The sequence below is a fragment of the Pagrus pagrus genome, assembly GCF_965226575.1.
Source record: "Pagrus pagrus genome assembly, chromosome: 5".
NCBI lineage: Eukaryota > Metazoa > Chordata > Actinopteri > Spariformes > Sparidae > Pagrus > Pagrus pagrus.
Window position 1 is genome coordinate 18,961,510 of NC_140189.1, and position 16,422 is coordinate 18,977,931.

At 39.8% G+C, this 16,422-nt stretch overlaps 1 protein-coding gene across 1 annotated transcript; it reads left to right on the plus strand.

Annotated features, from left to right (window-relative positions):
* Positions 1–4,653: 4,653 nt before the first annotated feature.
* Positions 4,654–16,347, plus strand: cdhr2 (cadherin related family member 2; the record flags this gene model as incomplete). The annotated part of the gene is made up of 30 exons (XM_084352592.1): positions 4,654–4,714; positions 4,799–4,858; positions 4,995–5,134; positions 5,244–5,294; positions 5,383–5,472; positions 5,675–5,764; positions 5,853–5,975; positions 6,451–6,597; positions 6,821–6,896; positions 6,984–7,093; positions 8,088–8,309; positions 8,422–8,571; positions 8,681–8,842; positions 8,929–8,990; positions 9,096–9,339; positions 9,937–10,176; positions 10,270–10,339; positions 10,421–11,002; positions 11,118–11,189; positions 11,702–11,751; positions 11,858–12,009; positions 12,531–12,627; positions 12,719–12,807; positions 12,909–12,977; positions 13,283–13,418; positions 14,179–14,300; positions 14,426–14,539; positions 14,619–14,702; positions 15,012–15,075; positions 15,158–16,347. 30 exons carry the CDS (start codon positions 4,654–4,656, stop codon positions 15,308–15,310), a joined length of 3,882 nt encoding a protein of 1,293 aa, XP_084208718.1. The 3' UTR covers positions 15,311–16,347.
* Between the last annotated feature and the right edge of the window lie 75 nt (positions 16,348–16,422).

Sequence of the window (16,422 nt, forward strand, 5' to 3'; positions counted from 1 at the left end):
TTTCAGGATTTAGGATGAACGTCATTGTGTACGATTATATTCATGTGGTTTATTTGCACATATATAGTTGTTTACCTCCTTATAAAAGGTAACATATTCTGTTCAACCAAATGATTTTCATCACATGAGCCTCATCGCCTGAGGTAAAAAGAAGCCCAGTTCACCAATCTGACCCACCTCGAAGCTGACACTCAACACGTTATAGGTCAGTTGAACAAATTGGCATCATAATCCTATTTTTAGCCAAACTGGCGCCATTGTTCTAGAGACGGTATTGACAGTCTGTCGACCACTTTGGTCTAAAGTATCCAGCAACTATCACCTGGATTGATATAACATATTTTAATAACAGTTATATGATGCCCAGTGAATGAATGCTGTATGATTTTTTGGTTATTCACTGACTTTTTCTTACCACCATGAGGTTGACATTTGTGGTTATCTCAACAAATATTGGATGGATTCTCATAAATTGTGATCATTCATGTCAACCTCGGGATGAATTGTATAACTTTGGTGACCTTTGTCCAATACTTTGGTTAATATCCAAATACTTATAAAACCAACAGTCCCATCAGTATCAACTCTGTATAGTGCTAATAAGCAAACATGCTAACACGTTAGACTAAGATGGTGAACATGGTGTACACTGTACTCCCTAAACATTAGCATGTTAGCTTTGCGATTGTCGACATGTTAGCATGCTGTTGCTGAAGCAGTGCAGAGCTGCTTGCATGGCTGTAGACTCGTTATTCACAGAGATAATTTTACTTTAGAGTTTTAAAAGCTTCTACTATAATTTTTGAAGATATTTGAGTAGCTTATAGAAGAACTCAATTTTCTTTTTTTTTTCTTTTTTGTGATGTCTTTTATATTTCAAAAGAGCAGGAGTCAAGCATCACATCAGCTCCAATTGTTAGCATGCTAATGTGTAAAACTAAGAAGGTGAACATGGTGAGCATTATTCTCTCTAAACATTAGCATGTTAGCAACATTACTGGTGTCGAAATAAGGCGGAGAAAATTTTGGTACAGGAGTTGCCGAGTTGACGTCATATGACACCGAAACGTTGCGGACGAAAGTAAACATTAGGTTGATGGTAAGATACTTTAATCACAGTCATGTTTTGCATATCAAATTCTGGCTCATATACACATGCAATCTGTAAAATGATATATTGGGTTGTAATCGTGATATGCTCTGAGTGATAAAATGCAAAACATCTTTTTTGGGGGTCATGCCTATGTTCCCACAGCCCTATGTTCCCACACTTTTTGGGTTAGGGAAGGGGAAGAGGTTAGGGCTAGGGAAGTGGTTAGGGTAGGAGCATAGAGCTGTGGGAACATAGGCATGCTCCCCTTTTTTGCATCCACGGTGCTTCCACATTCCAGCTCGACGCGCATGAACACACCGAAGTCAGACGACGTCAAACGAGACACGACTTTAAATTGATAGTTTTAATCACTTCTAGTACAATGTTTTGAGGGTGTTCAATATTTTGGTTACAGATTATAAAGGAACTAAATTAGCTTTTTAGTAGTTCTTTGATGTTTTTTATATTTCAAAAGAGCTGTCAAGGAATCACATGCTGTACTTTGTTTATCCAAATAAAAAAGGCATTTCGCTCCCATTAGTGCAGGCAGTTATAACATCTGAAGATTTCACAAAGAGTAGCAAGTACCTTTAAGCTGTATTTTTCATTTCTTTACAACATGAATTACTTTTGTGGTATCAAGGGATTCACAATCCAAAGAACTCTGTTGACAGAATAACACCCGTTTGTTTGTTTGTTTGTTTGTTTGGAAGGTGCACAACACTTCCTGTATACATGTTGGTGTGTTTTCAAGTGTGCCCCCATTTCAAACTTCAGCAATATTTAAAAATGTGCTTTGTGTGATGTTTTCTGTCAGAGTAAAGACGTGAAGGGCCATCTGTGCTGTTGTTGTGTGGCAAATGTCTGATAATGGATGAATCCAGTGTGTACAAGGGAAGATAATCCTTTGTGTGATGCCATTTAATTAGGAGGACAAGCAGAAAGGGAGGGCTTATTATTGGGAAGAGCTCATTAGGGAGCTACATGAATCTGTGCTCTCTGAAAAAGGCATCGGTCCACTGATTGGTTCTGATGAGACACGTTTTGGAAAGTTCCCGGTCACATTGGGTTTTCTCTATGGACGCAAAGAGACTGCTGCTATTGCCATGACAACAGCAGCACCCATTCAAACAATAGAGCAGTTCAGAAACTCACGGGTTCTGGTATGGACACTGGTGACCCAGAATGGCACGATGCCATGTATTGCTGGTGGCAGCCAATGATGGAGTGAGGAGTTGTCTCTCATCACTACCCAGGCTCAGACAGCCATAATGTAGCCATGTGTGAGAGCAAACAACAGGTGGATATTTTGAGTTTAGCAAAGTTGATCCATTTCACTTCAGTAAGATTCGGATTAGGGTGTTTTCTCAGACAAACACGAACAAGGTGGAGGTTTAGTGCTGTGTTATTGGCTGTGCGTTTCAAGTATGTGTTAATCATTTATGTTTACGACTACCAGGCGATAATCACTAGGACGAAGAGGAACCAAAGGTCTCATTTAGACATCAGTAAAGCAGAAGGTCCTCCATGAATGTCATTCGGTAAGTTTGACCGCTGCATTTTTAATTATATTTATCTTTTCTGAAGTATCAGCCTGTAGTTTTTAGTCTAAACGTAGCATGGTGACTATCACAAAAAGAACAAATGCTAATTTTCTTCTCATTATATGTGGATTTAAATGTACTGGAAATATGAGCTATTCTTTTCAATCTGACAGGGTCAGACATCTTGTACTGTGCTGCGTATGTCCTTTATTGATAGATACACCTTAAATTAAACAATTCACAGAAACATGGAGACATGAAAGTGATTAATCATCTGAAGTCACAGCATTAAAAACTGTTTATTCGCTTAATTATAATAAACTAATTTCTCATAAACCTACCAGCAGTACAGATTTAAAATGTTTATTTTATCTTTACACCAAGTAGAAACAGATGAACTAGTGGTAAACTTAAGCTAACCTTAATAATCAGTACAAAGACTGATTTACATAAACTGAAAATAATTCGCTAGATCTTTTAAGGGGACAATCCCTTCAAATAAACGTTATTGACTTAGTTTGTAAATTTAAATTTACAAACTGAATCATGATGACTTGATTTTGGTCTCCTGAACTTCAACTTAATGAAATTAAGGGGCTCTGTTCCCAAGTGAATGTAAGGAAAAAACTCAAAAATGTCCTTAGGCAATTAAAAAAACAAAGGAATAAATCATTTTGCTCATGATTTATTAAAAGGGTTTCAAAATTCTTGCTTAATTTGGAAAACACCTCATTTCACATGATGCACGTCTCTGTCTGATGACCCCCGCTCTCTGTCTAACTTTATCAGTATTAAAGACGAACTCACACAGGGCAGAGCTGGCACCGCCGAGCTCTTCCTGTAATGAAACCTTCCAGCATGTTTTATGGTACTGTGACGGGTGTGGCCCTCTGCAATCTGCTGTTAAATTTCAACTCATGGAAATGTGTCAGAACAGTTTTATGTTCTTTGTGATTCCTTCAAGTAACTTCAAAATGTTTTGTCCAGCTGCAAAACTGGATACGTCTGACATGTTAACTCTATTAAATGATGGAGGTGTTTTACCATGAGGAATAAAATGTTTTCCTTTTGTTAGCAAAGTCTGTATCTTCTGTCACAAATTGTCTGGTAAAGTGAGATGGATGAAATTAAAAAATAAATGTCTAAATACTGTATCTAACCAGTTGGCTGCCAGTTGGCTGGTCCTCAGTGTTGGGTGCGATATTGACTATTGATACTGAACTATTGACTGTGTTCAACTTTGAACCTTGATTGCCTTGAACATTTGCCCAGACACTGGTGGATGCCAGAGGACGATTCCTACGTGCTTTGGTGATCTCATGACTTTTCCTCTAACGCCGCCGTGAGGTTCATATTTTTAGTTTTCACAGTGGTGGAGGAAGTTTTCAGATTCTTTACTTCAGTAAAAGTACTAATACCTCACTGTGAAAATACTCCATTACAAGTAAAAGTAAAAGTTCTCATTCTGCACCAAAATGGCCCCCTTTACTATCTACTATACGATTGCGGCATGAATGTGTATGACTACTGTTGTAGATGTTTAAAGTTGAACTCATTTTAACTAAGTTAAATACTGTTGGGTGGTTTCATCTACAACAACGCATCATACTCTATAAAATCATCCTGTTTGTGGCATCGCTGTTCTGTCAGAACCACATATCTCCAAAAACTTTTTGTGAGCTCAGAAAAACAACCTGTTGTCAGTCTTGTTATAATCCATTTTACAGCTAGACCAAGAGGGTTTTAAGCTTAAGCTCAAGATCACCAGATTTGGAGAGACATGGTTTTTATTAGACAGGAAGGGTTTGAAAACTAAAGCTGCCAGACAAATATAGTGGAGTAAAAATACAAAGAAAAAAAAAAAATTAGCTTCTTACAGTCTCGTTGCTTAATAATTGTTGATGTATTGATTATCAAAATAGTTCCCTCCTCATTTTCTGTTTATTAACTTATCAATAAATTGACTAATTGTATCCGCTCTACTTATCAGATGTCTCTTTCTTTTCATTCACAGACATGGGGGGGATCACAGGAAGTATGTTGTTGTGCCTGCTTTGTCTTATCAGCTTAACTCATGGTGAGTGTTCAGGTTGTTTTACTTTTAATAAGTTATTATGTCTTTGAATCACTACTTAACAGTCTACTTAAACTGTTTCCACAGCAAATAACAGTCCGACAATCAACAATCGGTTTTACGAAGTGTGTGAAGACGTCCCCATAGGTATGTGTGTGTGTGTGTGTGTGTGTGTGTGTGTGTGTGTGTGTAATAATAAAAACTATTTTTACTTCACTTTTGTGAGATAATTCCTCAACAAATACTGCAAACATTTATACATGTCCCACTGGTATTGTTACAGATGGACTTGCGTTTACTATAGAGGCAACAGACCCAGAAAATGACCCGCTGACATTTACACTCAGTGGGCCCGATGCTGGATACTTCCGGGTCAACACAAACACTGGGCAAGTTTATGTCCGTAGGAGGCTGGATAGGGAGGTATGGTTCAGGGGATGTGGAGACCTCCCAATTGTCAACAGTTTTGTTGCGATTCTGTGTGCATTTATTTTCTCAATTTCAACATTTGTTGTTTCTGTTTTTATTCTAGAGCGGTGGTTTACTCAAACCCGACGTTGTTGTCTCTGACGGTGCCAATCATGTAAGTGACACTTTTGTTAGTGGAAATCATCCATTTCATTTTAGTTTGTTCATTGTGTTCACTGAGTACATCATGCAATGTCTTTCAGCGAGAAGCACAGTTGACCATAGCATTAAATGATGCCAACGACAACAAACCCATATTTACGCAGGCTTCATACGATGTTTCGTACCCAGAAGTAAGTCAAATATATTTAATTAAATAACTCTCTAAATCTGTTTATCAGTTTTCATACTCCAGCATGGTATGTTGTTTGTTTATATGTCAGTTAACCAGGTACTCAAAGCCTCTGTGAGAAGAAAACATCTGTCAATTCATTATCAAAATGAGCTCACACATTTAGTTTTTTCCCCTCTTTTTATCCCCATCCCATTCATCAGAATACTGTCGTCGGTACGAGTCTGTTTAAGGTGACGGCCACTGATGACGACACTTCAAATGCCGGCGTTGTTCATTACAGCATTGAGAGCGTAAGCTTCCTTTGTAAATCATGCAATTGATTGATATTCTGATGTTCAATCAACTTCATTGAAACATAATTTACACTGTCTTTTCCAGGTTACTCCAGAGTCTGGAGCCGGTCTGTTTAGCATCGTAGACAAAACTGGTGTTGTCAGCTTAGCTGGGGCTCTGGATTATAATGGACTGAGTGGTTTCTATCAACTGAAGATTGTTGCGACCGTAAGTATTTAGCTTCAAGATGAGTTTTTGTTTCATATTTTTACCCGTAATGATACTAACAAGGCTCAAGGGAAAGTGATTCTAGTGGCAAAGCCTCCTTTGGATTTCTTGATTATGCAGGGCGGCGTAATACGCATGATTATACTTCATGTCCTCATTGTGGGGGTCAAACGTGTGTGGAGCCACAAAAGGCTTTATGCTACTTTTATCACAAATGCAGTAGTACTCCCCAAGACCTGTAAACACACTTTAATGTGTAAAATTGGTGGAGTTACCCTTTAGTTATTTCCATATAGAGTTATTCAAGTTATCACAATATATATCGCAGAGAACAAAAATGCTGCAATGTTGTCGATAGATTTACTTGATGATTTATAAATATCACTTTATAGTCTGTAATCATTATTGTTGTAAAAAACAAAAAACAAAAAAAACACTATTGTGAATTTCAATTTCCTTGTGTGTTCCCCAACAGGATGGTGGAGGCAAATGTCATTTTCCTGACATAGTAACCTTTTCAAGCATTGTTTTCGCCTTCATTACGGTTGAGGACGTCCCAGACCTCGACCCTCAGTTTGTCGGTGTTCCCTACGTAGGGAGTGTCGCAGAGAACTCTCCTGTGGTGAGTGCTGATGGTATTTATTCAGTCCAACATCGGAAAATGTGATTAACTGCATTGATTTTTAAAGAGTGAATGAAAAGGAGATGTCATCCAGTGTATTCAGTTTTAATGTATATTGCTGTAAATCGTGGTGTGATAAGACACATACTGGCAGTAAGGCTGCTTTGAGTTGTGTGTAAATGAGGAGAATTGTAAACGCATCCTCTTTTGTTTTCTTCCCCAGGACCAGTCTGTGATTAAAGTGACCGCTATAGACCAGGACACAGGAGTCAATGATGCCATGGTCTACAGGATTGAAGGTAGGCCTCATCAACTTGGAACAATTACCTGTTTCCACTGAGTCAGTAAGTAATACATGTTTGTATTTTTCTTACATTCTTTGACAGCGTCCACAGCAGAGGGAAGCCAATTCAAAATCGGCAGTGATGGGGTCATATCTGTGTCGTCGATGTTTGACAGAGAAGAAATTGGTGACACTGTTACCTTGACTATAAAGGTACAGGTTGTTTACTTCTCTTTACTAATGCATCAATTTCCTCCTCTAGATATGTCTACCTTTTCCATTATGACAATTTTGTTTTTCAATTTTCAACTTACCATGATTTAAAGGAATAGTTCAACATCTTGGTTTAAGGTGCAATATGTAAGGAGTTTAGTTCAATTCACCCAAAAATGTATATTCGGTCATTATCTACTCAGCCCCATGCTGATGGAAAGTCAGGTGAAGTTTTGTCAACTGCAAAAACATTTCTGGGGCTTCACAACAAAACAGCATTGCAGCATTCTCCTAAATGATAGAAGTAGATGTGGACTTGCTTTAACATGTAAAAACACAACCAAAAAATACAAAATGGCTCCATATAGCTTGTCGCTGTAATCCAAGTCTCCAGAAGCTCCAAGGTCGCAAATTGATTTGAAAAGACGTTATTTACACCCTTTTGTAAGCCAAAATCTTTACTGCTAAGATAAAAGCACACACTGAAGCGGGTGCACAAGCTTGACCGTGCATCAGGGACGTAAATAAATGAAGCTTAGCCTTAGTTCATGCGGGACACAGTAGTCACACGCCCCAGCTGTAGCCAGCTGACGGCCGCCAATCAGATCAGTCACACACAACCACAGCGTTTCTTACCACAAGGCAGCCCGTTTAAGTACGGCTCCCTTTCATTCACATCCCTCTAACTCAAACGCTGCCACACACTGCTGCAGCTGGCAAGCTTGCCACCACCACCCCAGCCTCCACCTTCTCTAGTTCAGAGTCCTATCAGGGCTCAAGGTTAAAAAAATTAAACTGCATGTACTGTCTTGCTTAGAGCTCACTCTTGTATACCCTGGGGGGTCGGCAGGCGATGGTGGTGTGACCATGCCCTACCTCTGAACTGAATTTTAGGATAAAAAATGACAATTTTAGTCTTCTTGAGTATTTGGAACCTTAATAAGATGCGATAAATGTGGAGACAGTTAAAATGTTATATTTTGTTCAATTTCAGGCAACTGAGTCTCAACCAAACATCAATGGGGTATTTGCCAGCGCCACAGCAAGTGTACAGATCAACATCATCGACGTCAATGACAGCCCCCCAAAGTTTTACAAGTGTGAAGGCCCAGAAAACGAGCCTGTCTGTAACATCGCGACTCAATTCACTGGAGTGGTCTTCGAGCACACAACAGGGTCTATTCCCATCAACATGATGGTCAAAGATCCGGATAAGGTGAGAGACAAAAAAATCACAAAAAGGAGGACATTCATCAACTAAATGAAGAGGTTTTCCTTTAATGCATGACCAGCTCTGAGTGACATTAATGATCCTTGGCTTTTCACAGATTCGCATAACTCAACTAAGCCTGGGCGGAGCTGACAAGGACTTCTTCTCTGTGGAACCAGCATCTACCACATCAGACAGCATCGTTCAGCTTCTGGTCAAGCAGCCCGATAAACTGGATTTCGAAAAAATACAGCAAGCGGTTGTACAAGTAAGAAAAGTTAAAAACAGGCCATCCTTCATCTTTAGGTCGTGATATTTGTAATTTTTAAAGCACCTTACCAGTCTGCAGTGTTTCTTACGCATGTGTTGTGGTGCAGGTGATTGCCAAAGATCCAGGCGTAGCCGATTTCGTGACCACTGCTACAGTTACTATTACCATCGAGGACACCAATGACAACAGCCCCACGTTCCAACAGGACACGTATAAGTTGACGGTGCCTGAGCACTCTCCTGCTGGGACAACAATAGAGACCATTACTGTAAGTCCTGTACTATCTGGAGTCTTACAGAGCTTGAGCTTACATGTAAGAAACTCCTGAGGAACACACATTGCTTTTTTTTCCAGGCAGAGGATCCGGACACAATGGATCAAGGCAAAATCACCTACAGACTTCTTCCAGACAGCATGTATGTCAACACTTGAACCAGTAATTCAGATTACGTGAATATAGCCACTGTCTGCATTCTGCTAACTGCGACACTCCTACCGACCGATCTGTATCTGTGTTTCAGACTTCTGTATTTCGACGTTGAGCCAACTACGGGTGCAATTTACGTGAAAAACGAAACTCTGTTGGATCGTGAACTCAGATCTCTGTATTCAGCAACTCTGCAGGCCAGAGACACAAGCGGCAAGCCCGGCACCACGGTGCTCGAGATCACTGTGACTGACATCAACGACCAGCGTCCAGTATTCAACAGAGAGTCTTACCTGGGGTTTGTTGAAGAGCACGGCAACTTTGAACTTAAGATAGAGGTAACAATCAGAGTTGTTAGAGTTCATATTTTCCATCTCAGAATCTTTTAAAAAAACAGAAACTTTTTACAATTTTTTTAGAAGTTGCAAAAAGCAATTCGAAAGCCAAAACTGAATTTTCCTAATGTCAGGGGTCGAGGAAGTGGACAATTCTGACCACAACTTTGGGGTTTTCTTTTAGCCTGAGGTTGCTTGTTAATGTAGTTATGTAGTATGTAATTGTATAACATTGTCAAAGTCATGTGCAGAACCAGAGATATCCTCTCTCTCCTCTCTGCTTCATCAAGCCAACACACAAAGCAAAGTCCAGAAAGAACTGGTTTTCCCAGTTTGTTGTGAAAGACTCCATCCAACACCTTCGGGATAAACTGTAACACCGACTGTGAGCCAGGCATTACCACCCAACATTAGTGGTCGACCTCACTATTGCCACTCAAACAAACTTTAATTTGATGACTATAGTTTTGGACATCACATATGGGTGTCCACAGTTCTTTTTACAGGTGTTCACACGTGTTAGCATTGTTGTATACTTGCAATATTAAGCCAAAAATATAGTTTCTAAGCCTTGTCTTCTAATGTTTTTCATTCGGACAGGCTACTGATGCAGATGACCCAGATTCGACAAACAGTCAAATTGTGTATGGAATCGAGCCAAGCGAGTACAGCGATTTCTTCACCATCGACCCTGTCACCGGTGTGCTGAGAAACAAAGCTACGCTTGATCGTGAGGCCATGGATCCGAAACTGGATGGGAGGATCGAGCTCAACGTAACTGCTACTGACAAGGGTATTCCTGCATTGTCCAGCACCGTCCCAGTTATCATCAATGTCGAGGTAAATCTTCAGCAATTTGTAGCAAATTACTGGTGCTTCTGCCGCTGCCACTCCTGGTGAGGATGATAACAGTTTTCTTTTGATGTAATCCAGGATATCAATGACAACGTGCCACAATTTAATGCCACCTCTTACACTTTCTCAGTCAAAGAAGGAGTAAAAGGTCAGTATTTACTTTGAAAAGCATGTTCAAGTGTTCATTACTATAAAGCGGGAGCTAAATTGTATTTTTCCTTCCTATCAGGTGCAAAAGTAGGATCTGTTTACGCTGAGGATTTGGACCAAACGATAGACTACAACCGCATTTCATTTAGCATTAATGGAGGCTTTGGCAGCTTCATCATTCGCTCCTCTGCAGTTGAGCAGGGTTACAGGGGAGAAATCTCCGTGGACCCAGACATTGAACTCGACTATGAGGGTGAACGCAAGCAATACACACTACAGGTTGAGGCAACAGATCTGGAGGGTGAGACAGCTTCAGTGACGGTGGAGGTGAACCTGTTGGATGTGAACGATGAGAGGCCCGAGTTCCAGCCAACAGGGCCCTTTACAGTGAAGGAGAACACAACCATCAGTGGGGTTGTTGGGCACTTTGTAGGAAAAGACAAAGACGGGAACCACTCCCTGATCTATGAGCTAGAATCCATGCAGTGCAGATGCAACGGCTCTTTTACACCCTGCAGCAAATTCATCCTGGATCAGACGGGGGAGATCACAGTCAACCCAGAGAAGGTGCTGGATTATGAACAATGTGACCAAGTGCTGATAGAGGCTCAGGTGGTGGACGAGTTTACAAAGAAGGGAGAGAACAACAGTGTCACAACAGGTCAGCAGTGGGTTGTTTAGAGATAAGAAAGAAAAAAAGAGCACAAAATGGTCAAAAACAGACTTATACACACATCTCATGTCACTTTACTTATCTTTTCTTTCAATTATTGCAGGGCAAATAGTGATCAACATTGAAGACATCAACGACAACGCACCAGAATTCATTAACACAAAGCAAACATTTGGTGAGCTTATATTTGAGATTGTATGACTCATGACTCATTAAACTGAAGCCTGTCCACTCATGACCCTCCGACACTGCTCGTATTTGTCTCCCACGTCAACCAAGGATGTTTTATTTAATCACATTTTATTTGAATAATGTTAAAATAATGTAAGAACCTCCAGCAACTTTCCAAAAAGAAAGAAACATTTTAGGATTTGGACAAGGTGTCGCACAGTGGTGTAGTGTACAGTTTACATAGCTTGCTCACATGATTGCATGAGGAAGACGCCCATCAAGCTGTCCAGTGACCCCTTACATCCATCTTGTGACCCCTTATGAGGGTCCTGACCCCCACCTTAGAAACCACTGATCTAAAGGGACATTGTCCTTTTCAGCTAAATAATATTAATTGAATAAGTTATACCAGTAACTTTTAAAAAAAAATGTTATTTAAACTAATCTGAACTTTTGAGCTAAATGTTTTGTCAACATTATAACATTTAATGCTGATTTTTCCTCTGTGGATTTTAGTTGTGGTGTCAGAAAGTGCAAGTTTGGGGACACAGGTTGCAGAAGTCACTGTGAGTATGAATGAAAAAAACAAATAACGCACATCGTTTCAGCTTGTTAATGAGATATGTGATCTGAAGTTTGGACATTCCTGCTTTTGTCTCTTGCTTCTCTCAGGCTGTTGACCGTGACTCTGGAAAAAATGCCGAGATTGATTTTAAAGTAACATCAGTTAAATTTGAAGACATCAATAATAAAACAACTGTCGTGAAGCTGCTGTTCACTGCCATCACCACACAGCTACAGGGTGTTTACGTTGGACTTATTCAGTGAGTACAAAGTCATCATGCTGCCACATCTCATTCTGCTCTAAACACGTTACTCACAAGTTTGGTGTTTACTGCTATAATCATGGATTTGTTTTGAACTTGCCTGCTGGGAACAGGCCCAGGCGGCCAAAGAGTCAGGAGGCCCCCAGACCAGAGCCTCCGTTTGAAGTGACTGTTAAATAGTGGTGAAAGTCAGTCAGCTACAAAGAGATGCAAAACAACAACAAAGAGACAAAAATGACTACAAAGCATAGCAAAGCGACAACTGAGGGACACAAAATGAAAAAAAAAGAAAAGAAAATCACAACAAGGAGACACATAACAACAACAAAGAGATGCAAAATGATCACAAAGAGACATAAAACAACTACAAAGAGATGCAAAATGACCACAACAGTGACACAAAAAAACACCAAGAAGACACCACAGAGACACATAATGACAACAAAGCTGTCACAAAGATGACTTCAAAGAGACACAATACGACAGCAGATACTCACAGTTTCCTCCACTTTCCACAGAACTACCGAGCCGCTTGATTTGACACTGAAAGGGAGATATCTGGTAACAGTAACTGCAACTGACACCGGCGGCCTCTCTGCCAGTACCGAACTGAAAGTGAGTGACCGAAATCATACAGCTAGATTTCTATTCAGGACCCACACTGTGCTTTCCCGTCTGATATACTATTGTTCTTTTTCATTTACAGATCGTCACAGTTGATGAATCATATAAAGTTGAGCTTGAATTTAGTACTTCAGAAGCCGAGGTTGAAAGAGACCGCGACGAAATCGTCAGGTGCGTACAGAAATTATTTTCTTAATTTTATTTATTTAAGCTTTAAATCTGTCATGTGTTTGTTTGTGACTTGGTATTTTCTCTGGTCTTTGATCTTTCAGGGCTCTTACAACCGCCACCAGCGCTGTTGTTCAAATTATTACAATCAGGGCGGACAGTTCAGAGTCCAGGTAAGTTCTGTGTCTCATCACCTCTAATGTAAACCACCATGCATCAAAATACAGTCTGTGAAGGCAGATCCAGATCATAAATTATTGGCTGGTGTTGACATAAACACTTTACACTTGCAGACTGTTGTCCACTAGGTGGTGCCAGTGTCACTGTAAACAATCATATTGTTGAGGATGATTTGTTTGCTGATGATTGCAGCAACACAAGAGGAGTTGTAGTTTTTCATTTAGATGAAAAAACAGCATGAATAGTTGATTCAGGTTCATTACTTTAAGTGTGTAAGCAAATGTTCTTCCTCTGTCAGGGCTTCAGCTCACACTATTGTAGAGGCATACTTCATCTACCCCAACGGGACCGCTCTCACCACTGAGGAAGTGGAAAAGAAGATCAATGCACCTGAAAATTATGTCATACTGGGACCGCTCGGCCTCATGAACGTCGTAAGTTGTGGAGCTGAAGTTTATTTTTCCAGAAGGGTTTCTCTTCTTTCTCGTTATACTGTCTTTTTTCAGTGTCCTGAAAGCAGCATTCAACCAGTGCTTAATTTTACATTGTACTGGCAGAGATTTCTTTTTGGTAAGAAAAAAAAAAAGCTGAAATGAAACAAATTGATCCGCAGATGATCCATGTACAGTGTAAGTACATTAGTTTTCTTTAATACAGGACTAAGATACTGATAAGGGCTACTTGTCAGGAGACAAGTGTCCATGTGCTGAAATCACTGATCCAAAGATATTTAAAAAAGACCATTAGAAATATTTTCTTAAGACACTAAAGGGGAAATCTGTTTCTTTGACAGAAGCAGATTCTTGCAAATGTCCAACAGTTTAACTAACACTTCAACATGTTGAAGCTTAAATTAATAAATTTTAGTCAGAAAAAACATTAATTTTGCACTGAAATTAAGATTAGTTTTATTATCCCAATAATTATTGTACTTTTGCCTCTGGGATTTGTTCAGCTGAACTGAACGGAGCAAAAGTGCAGCCAGGAGGGTGGATTTTGGTTTTCTTTGATATTAGATTAAGCTTGATTGAATTAAAGGGGGCTGCTGTGCCTTGGCAGAGGTATGCACTCTACTTCTAGTTTCTGTAAATGTTTCACAACTATATTGTTAGATCTGACAACATGAACGTAAATGAAACCTTGTCGGTCCACAGACAAGTTATTCTAAAGATGGATTTCTAACTTGTGTTTCAGGGGAAGGCTCCTGAGCCCCCAAAAGAACCAAACCCTGTGCAGTACATCCTGCTGGGCATGGTGGCAGGCCTCGTCATCGTGCTGGCTGTCCTCACCACCTCCCTGATGTGCACTCGCAGGAAGTAAGAATAAAGTTAGACACAGGATCAGACAGGATGATGAACTATAAACAACACAGTTTATCCCAAAGTATCATTGATCTAAAATCATCCAATCTGTTTACTAATCGACTCACTTCACTCTACAGCTACAGGAGGAAGCTGAAGGCAGCTAAAGCCATGAACTCTGCGTCCGTGGTGACTTATGACAACCAGAAAAGTGGTCCCGTGGTGCCTGGAACCAACAAATACACCATGGAGGGGTGAGGAGACAACCAGATAAACCAATGAGTAAATAATATGAATATATTTCTGACTATGGATGTCGTTATTCGCTCACAGGGCCAATCCTGTCCTCAACCTCAACATCGACACAACCATGGTCCTGGACATGGACGAGGAGAGCTCAGATGTGGACAAAGTCAGGTAAAGAAAAGCTCTCTGTGACTGATCTCCACCATCTGTTGATAGCAGTTATTATCTCGGTTTGACACGACGGTAGCTCACAGTGACACAGGACCTCGTGCTCCGCTCTGTAGCAGTCCTGGTTAATAAACTGGGAATGTTTCCAGGTGAACATTTTGTCCCAGTGTGCTCACTACGGCATGCTGTGATGAAGAACTGGCTCTTGACATTGGCATGTGACCTTGATTCAAATCAAAAACTGAAATACTGACTTGTTGAAGTAAAACACTCTTTGTGAAATGATCAACTTTGAATCTTTTTTCCCTAAAGCCTCAGCTCCCTGGACTACACTGACGACCTGAACCTTACTGACAAGGAAACAAGAAATGGCATGGTGAGTTTTTACATTTTACAGCCCGATCTTCATTTGTACTAATTACAATATGGTCTAATCTTAAAACACGTCTCCTCATTAGCACGTGATCATGGAGGAGGAGGACGATGACAGGCCACCACCAGAATACATCGAGCCTCTGGGTGCAGCGCTGGCTCAGCTGGGCCAGAAGAAAGGCTCCAACAATGCTCAGATGGGTTTTACTAACCCTGCGTTCAGCACTACAGACCTGTGATGGATGTAATGAAGAGACCTCAGATGGACACATGATGCTTCTCTGTTATCAGGCTCACCAAATATTGATGGTATCGTTTGAATTCTTCAAAAATCCTTCTCTTCTCACTGATAGTAATTTATTATTGATGGTATGCACAAGATTCATGGCACCTACAGTGTTAAAAAAATGCTTAAGAAGTGATCATGCGACACTGAAACTCTACTTATGCTCATATGGAAAATACGCTTTGTTGCTCTCTTCAGTTAAATTTCAAACACAGCTCACAGCTTTAATCTGTACAAACATATAAAACTTTGGACCGACTCTGATTAGCTGTTTCCTCCGTTTCCTGTTTTTATGCTAAGCTAATTGTAGTAGTAGTCCGCTATTTTCCGATAAGCAGTTAAACAGCTGTTAATTTCTTTATACATTCATGCTGAACTTCTGCCGATGATGCCAACTTAACTTCCGTCTAGTTTCTGTCTAATTTCCCCTCAGCAGGCCAATAAATTGAAGTGAGTTGTTGCAGCTTGCAGACGAAACAATTAGCAAAAGTTAAGCAGAAACTACTTGGAAGATTCCTGGAAATGTATGAAAGAAATTACCGGCTATTTATTAACTTCTTAAAGTTTTATCTATGAATCTTTTCAACAAACTCTCAGCAAGAAAGCCAATAACCTATTTCTCATACTCTGAAACTCTTCATTTAAAGATGTCTTTGTCTTATCTAGACAATGAAAGATTGAACAGAAAAAAAAAAACAATTATTTGTTGCACATGTGAATCACTTTATTTGTGTTAATATATTAAACAAATGTTTAAAAACGGTTTGGTTTGCTTTGAAATAAACTGTATTATAAGTAATGTCAACACTCAGTGATCATTTTTGTTGCAATGAGAAATGTAAATCCAAAAAGAGGAAAACGATATTGAATCAGTGTCGATGTATGAATGAAAGTCTTATTTATGACTCTTTAATCTTATACATGTTCTGCTTTGTGTTTGAGATACCTGTTGCTGAAATAAAACCTCATGCAGGTGTAGTTTTAGACTCCCTACCAGCAGCAGACTGAAAAAAAAAGATTTATTCTTTACTGACATCTAAATGAATGTATTACAAGTGCAATCTG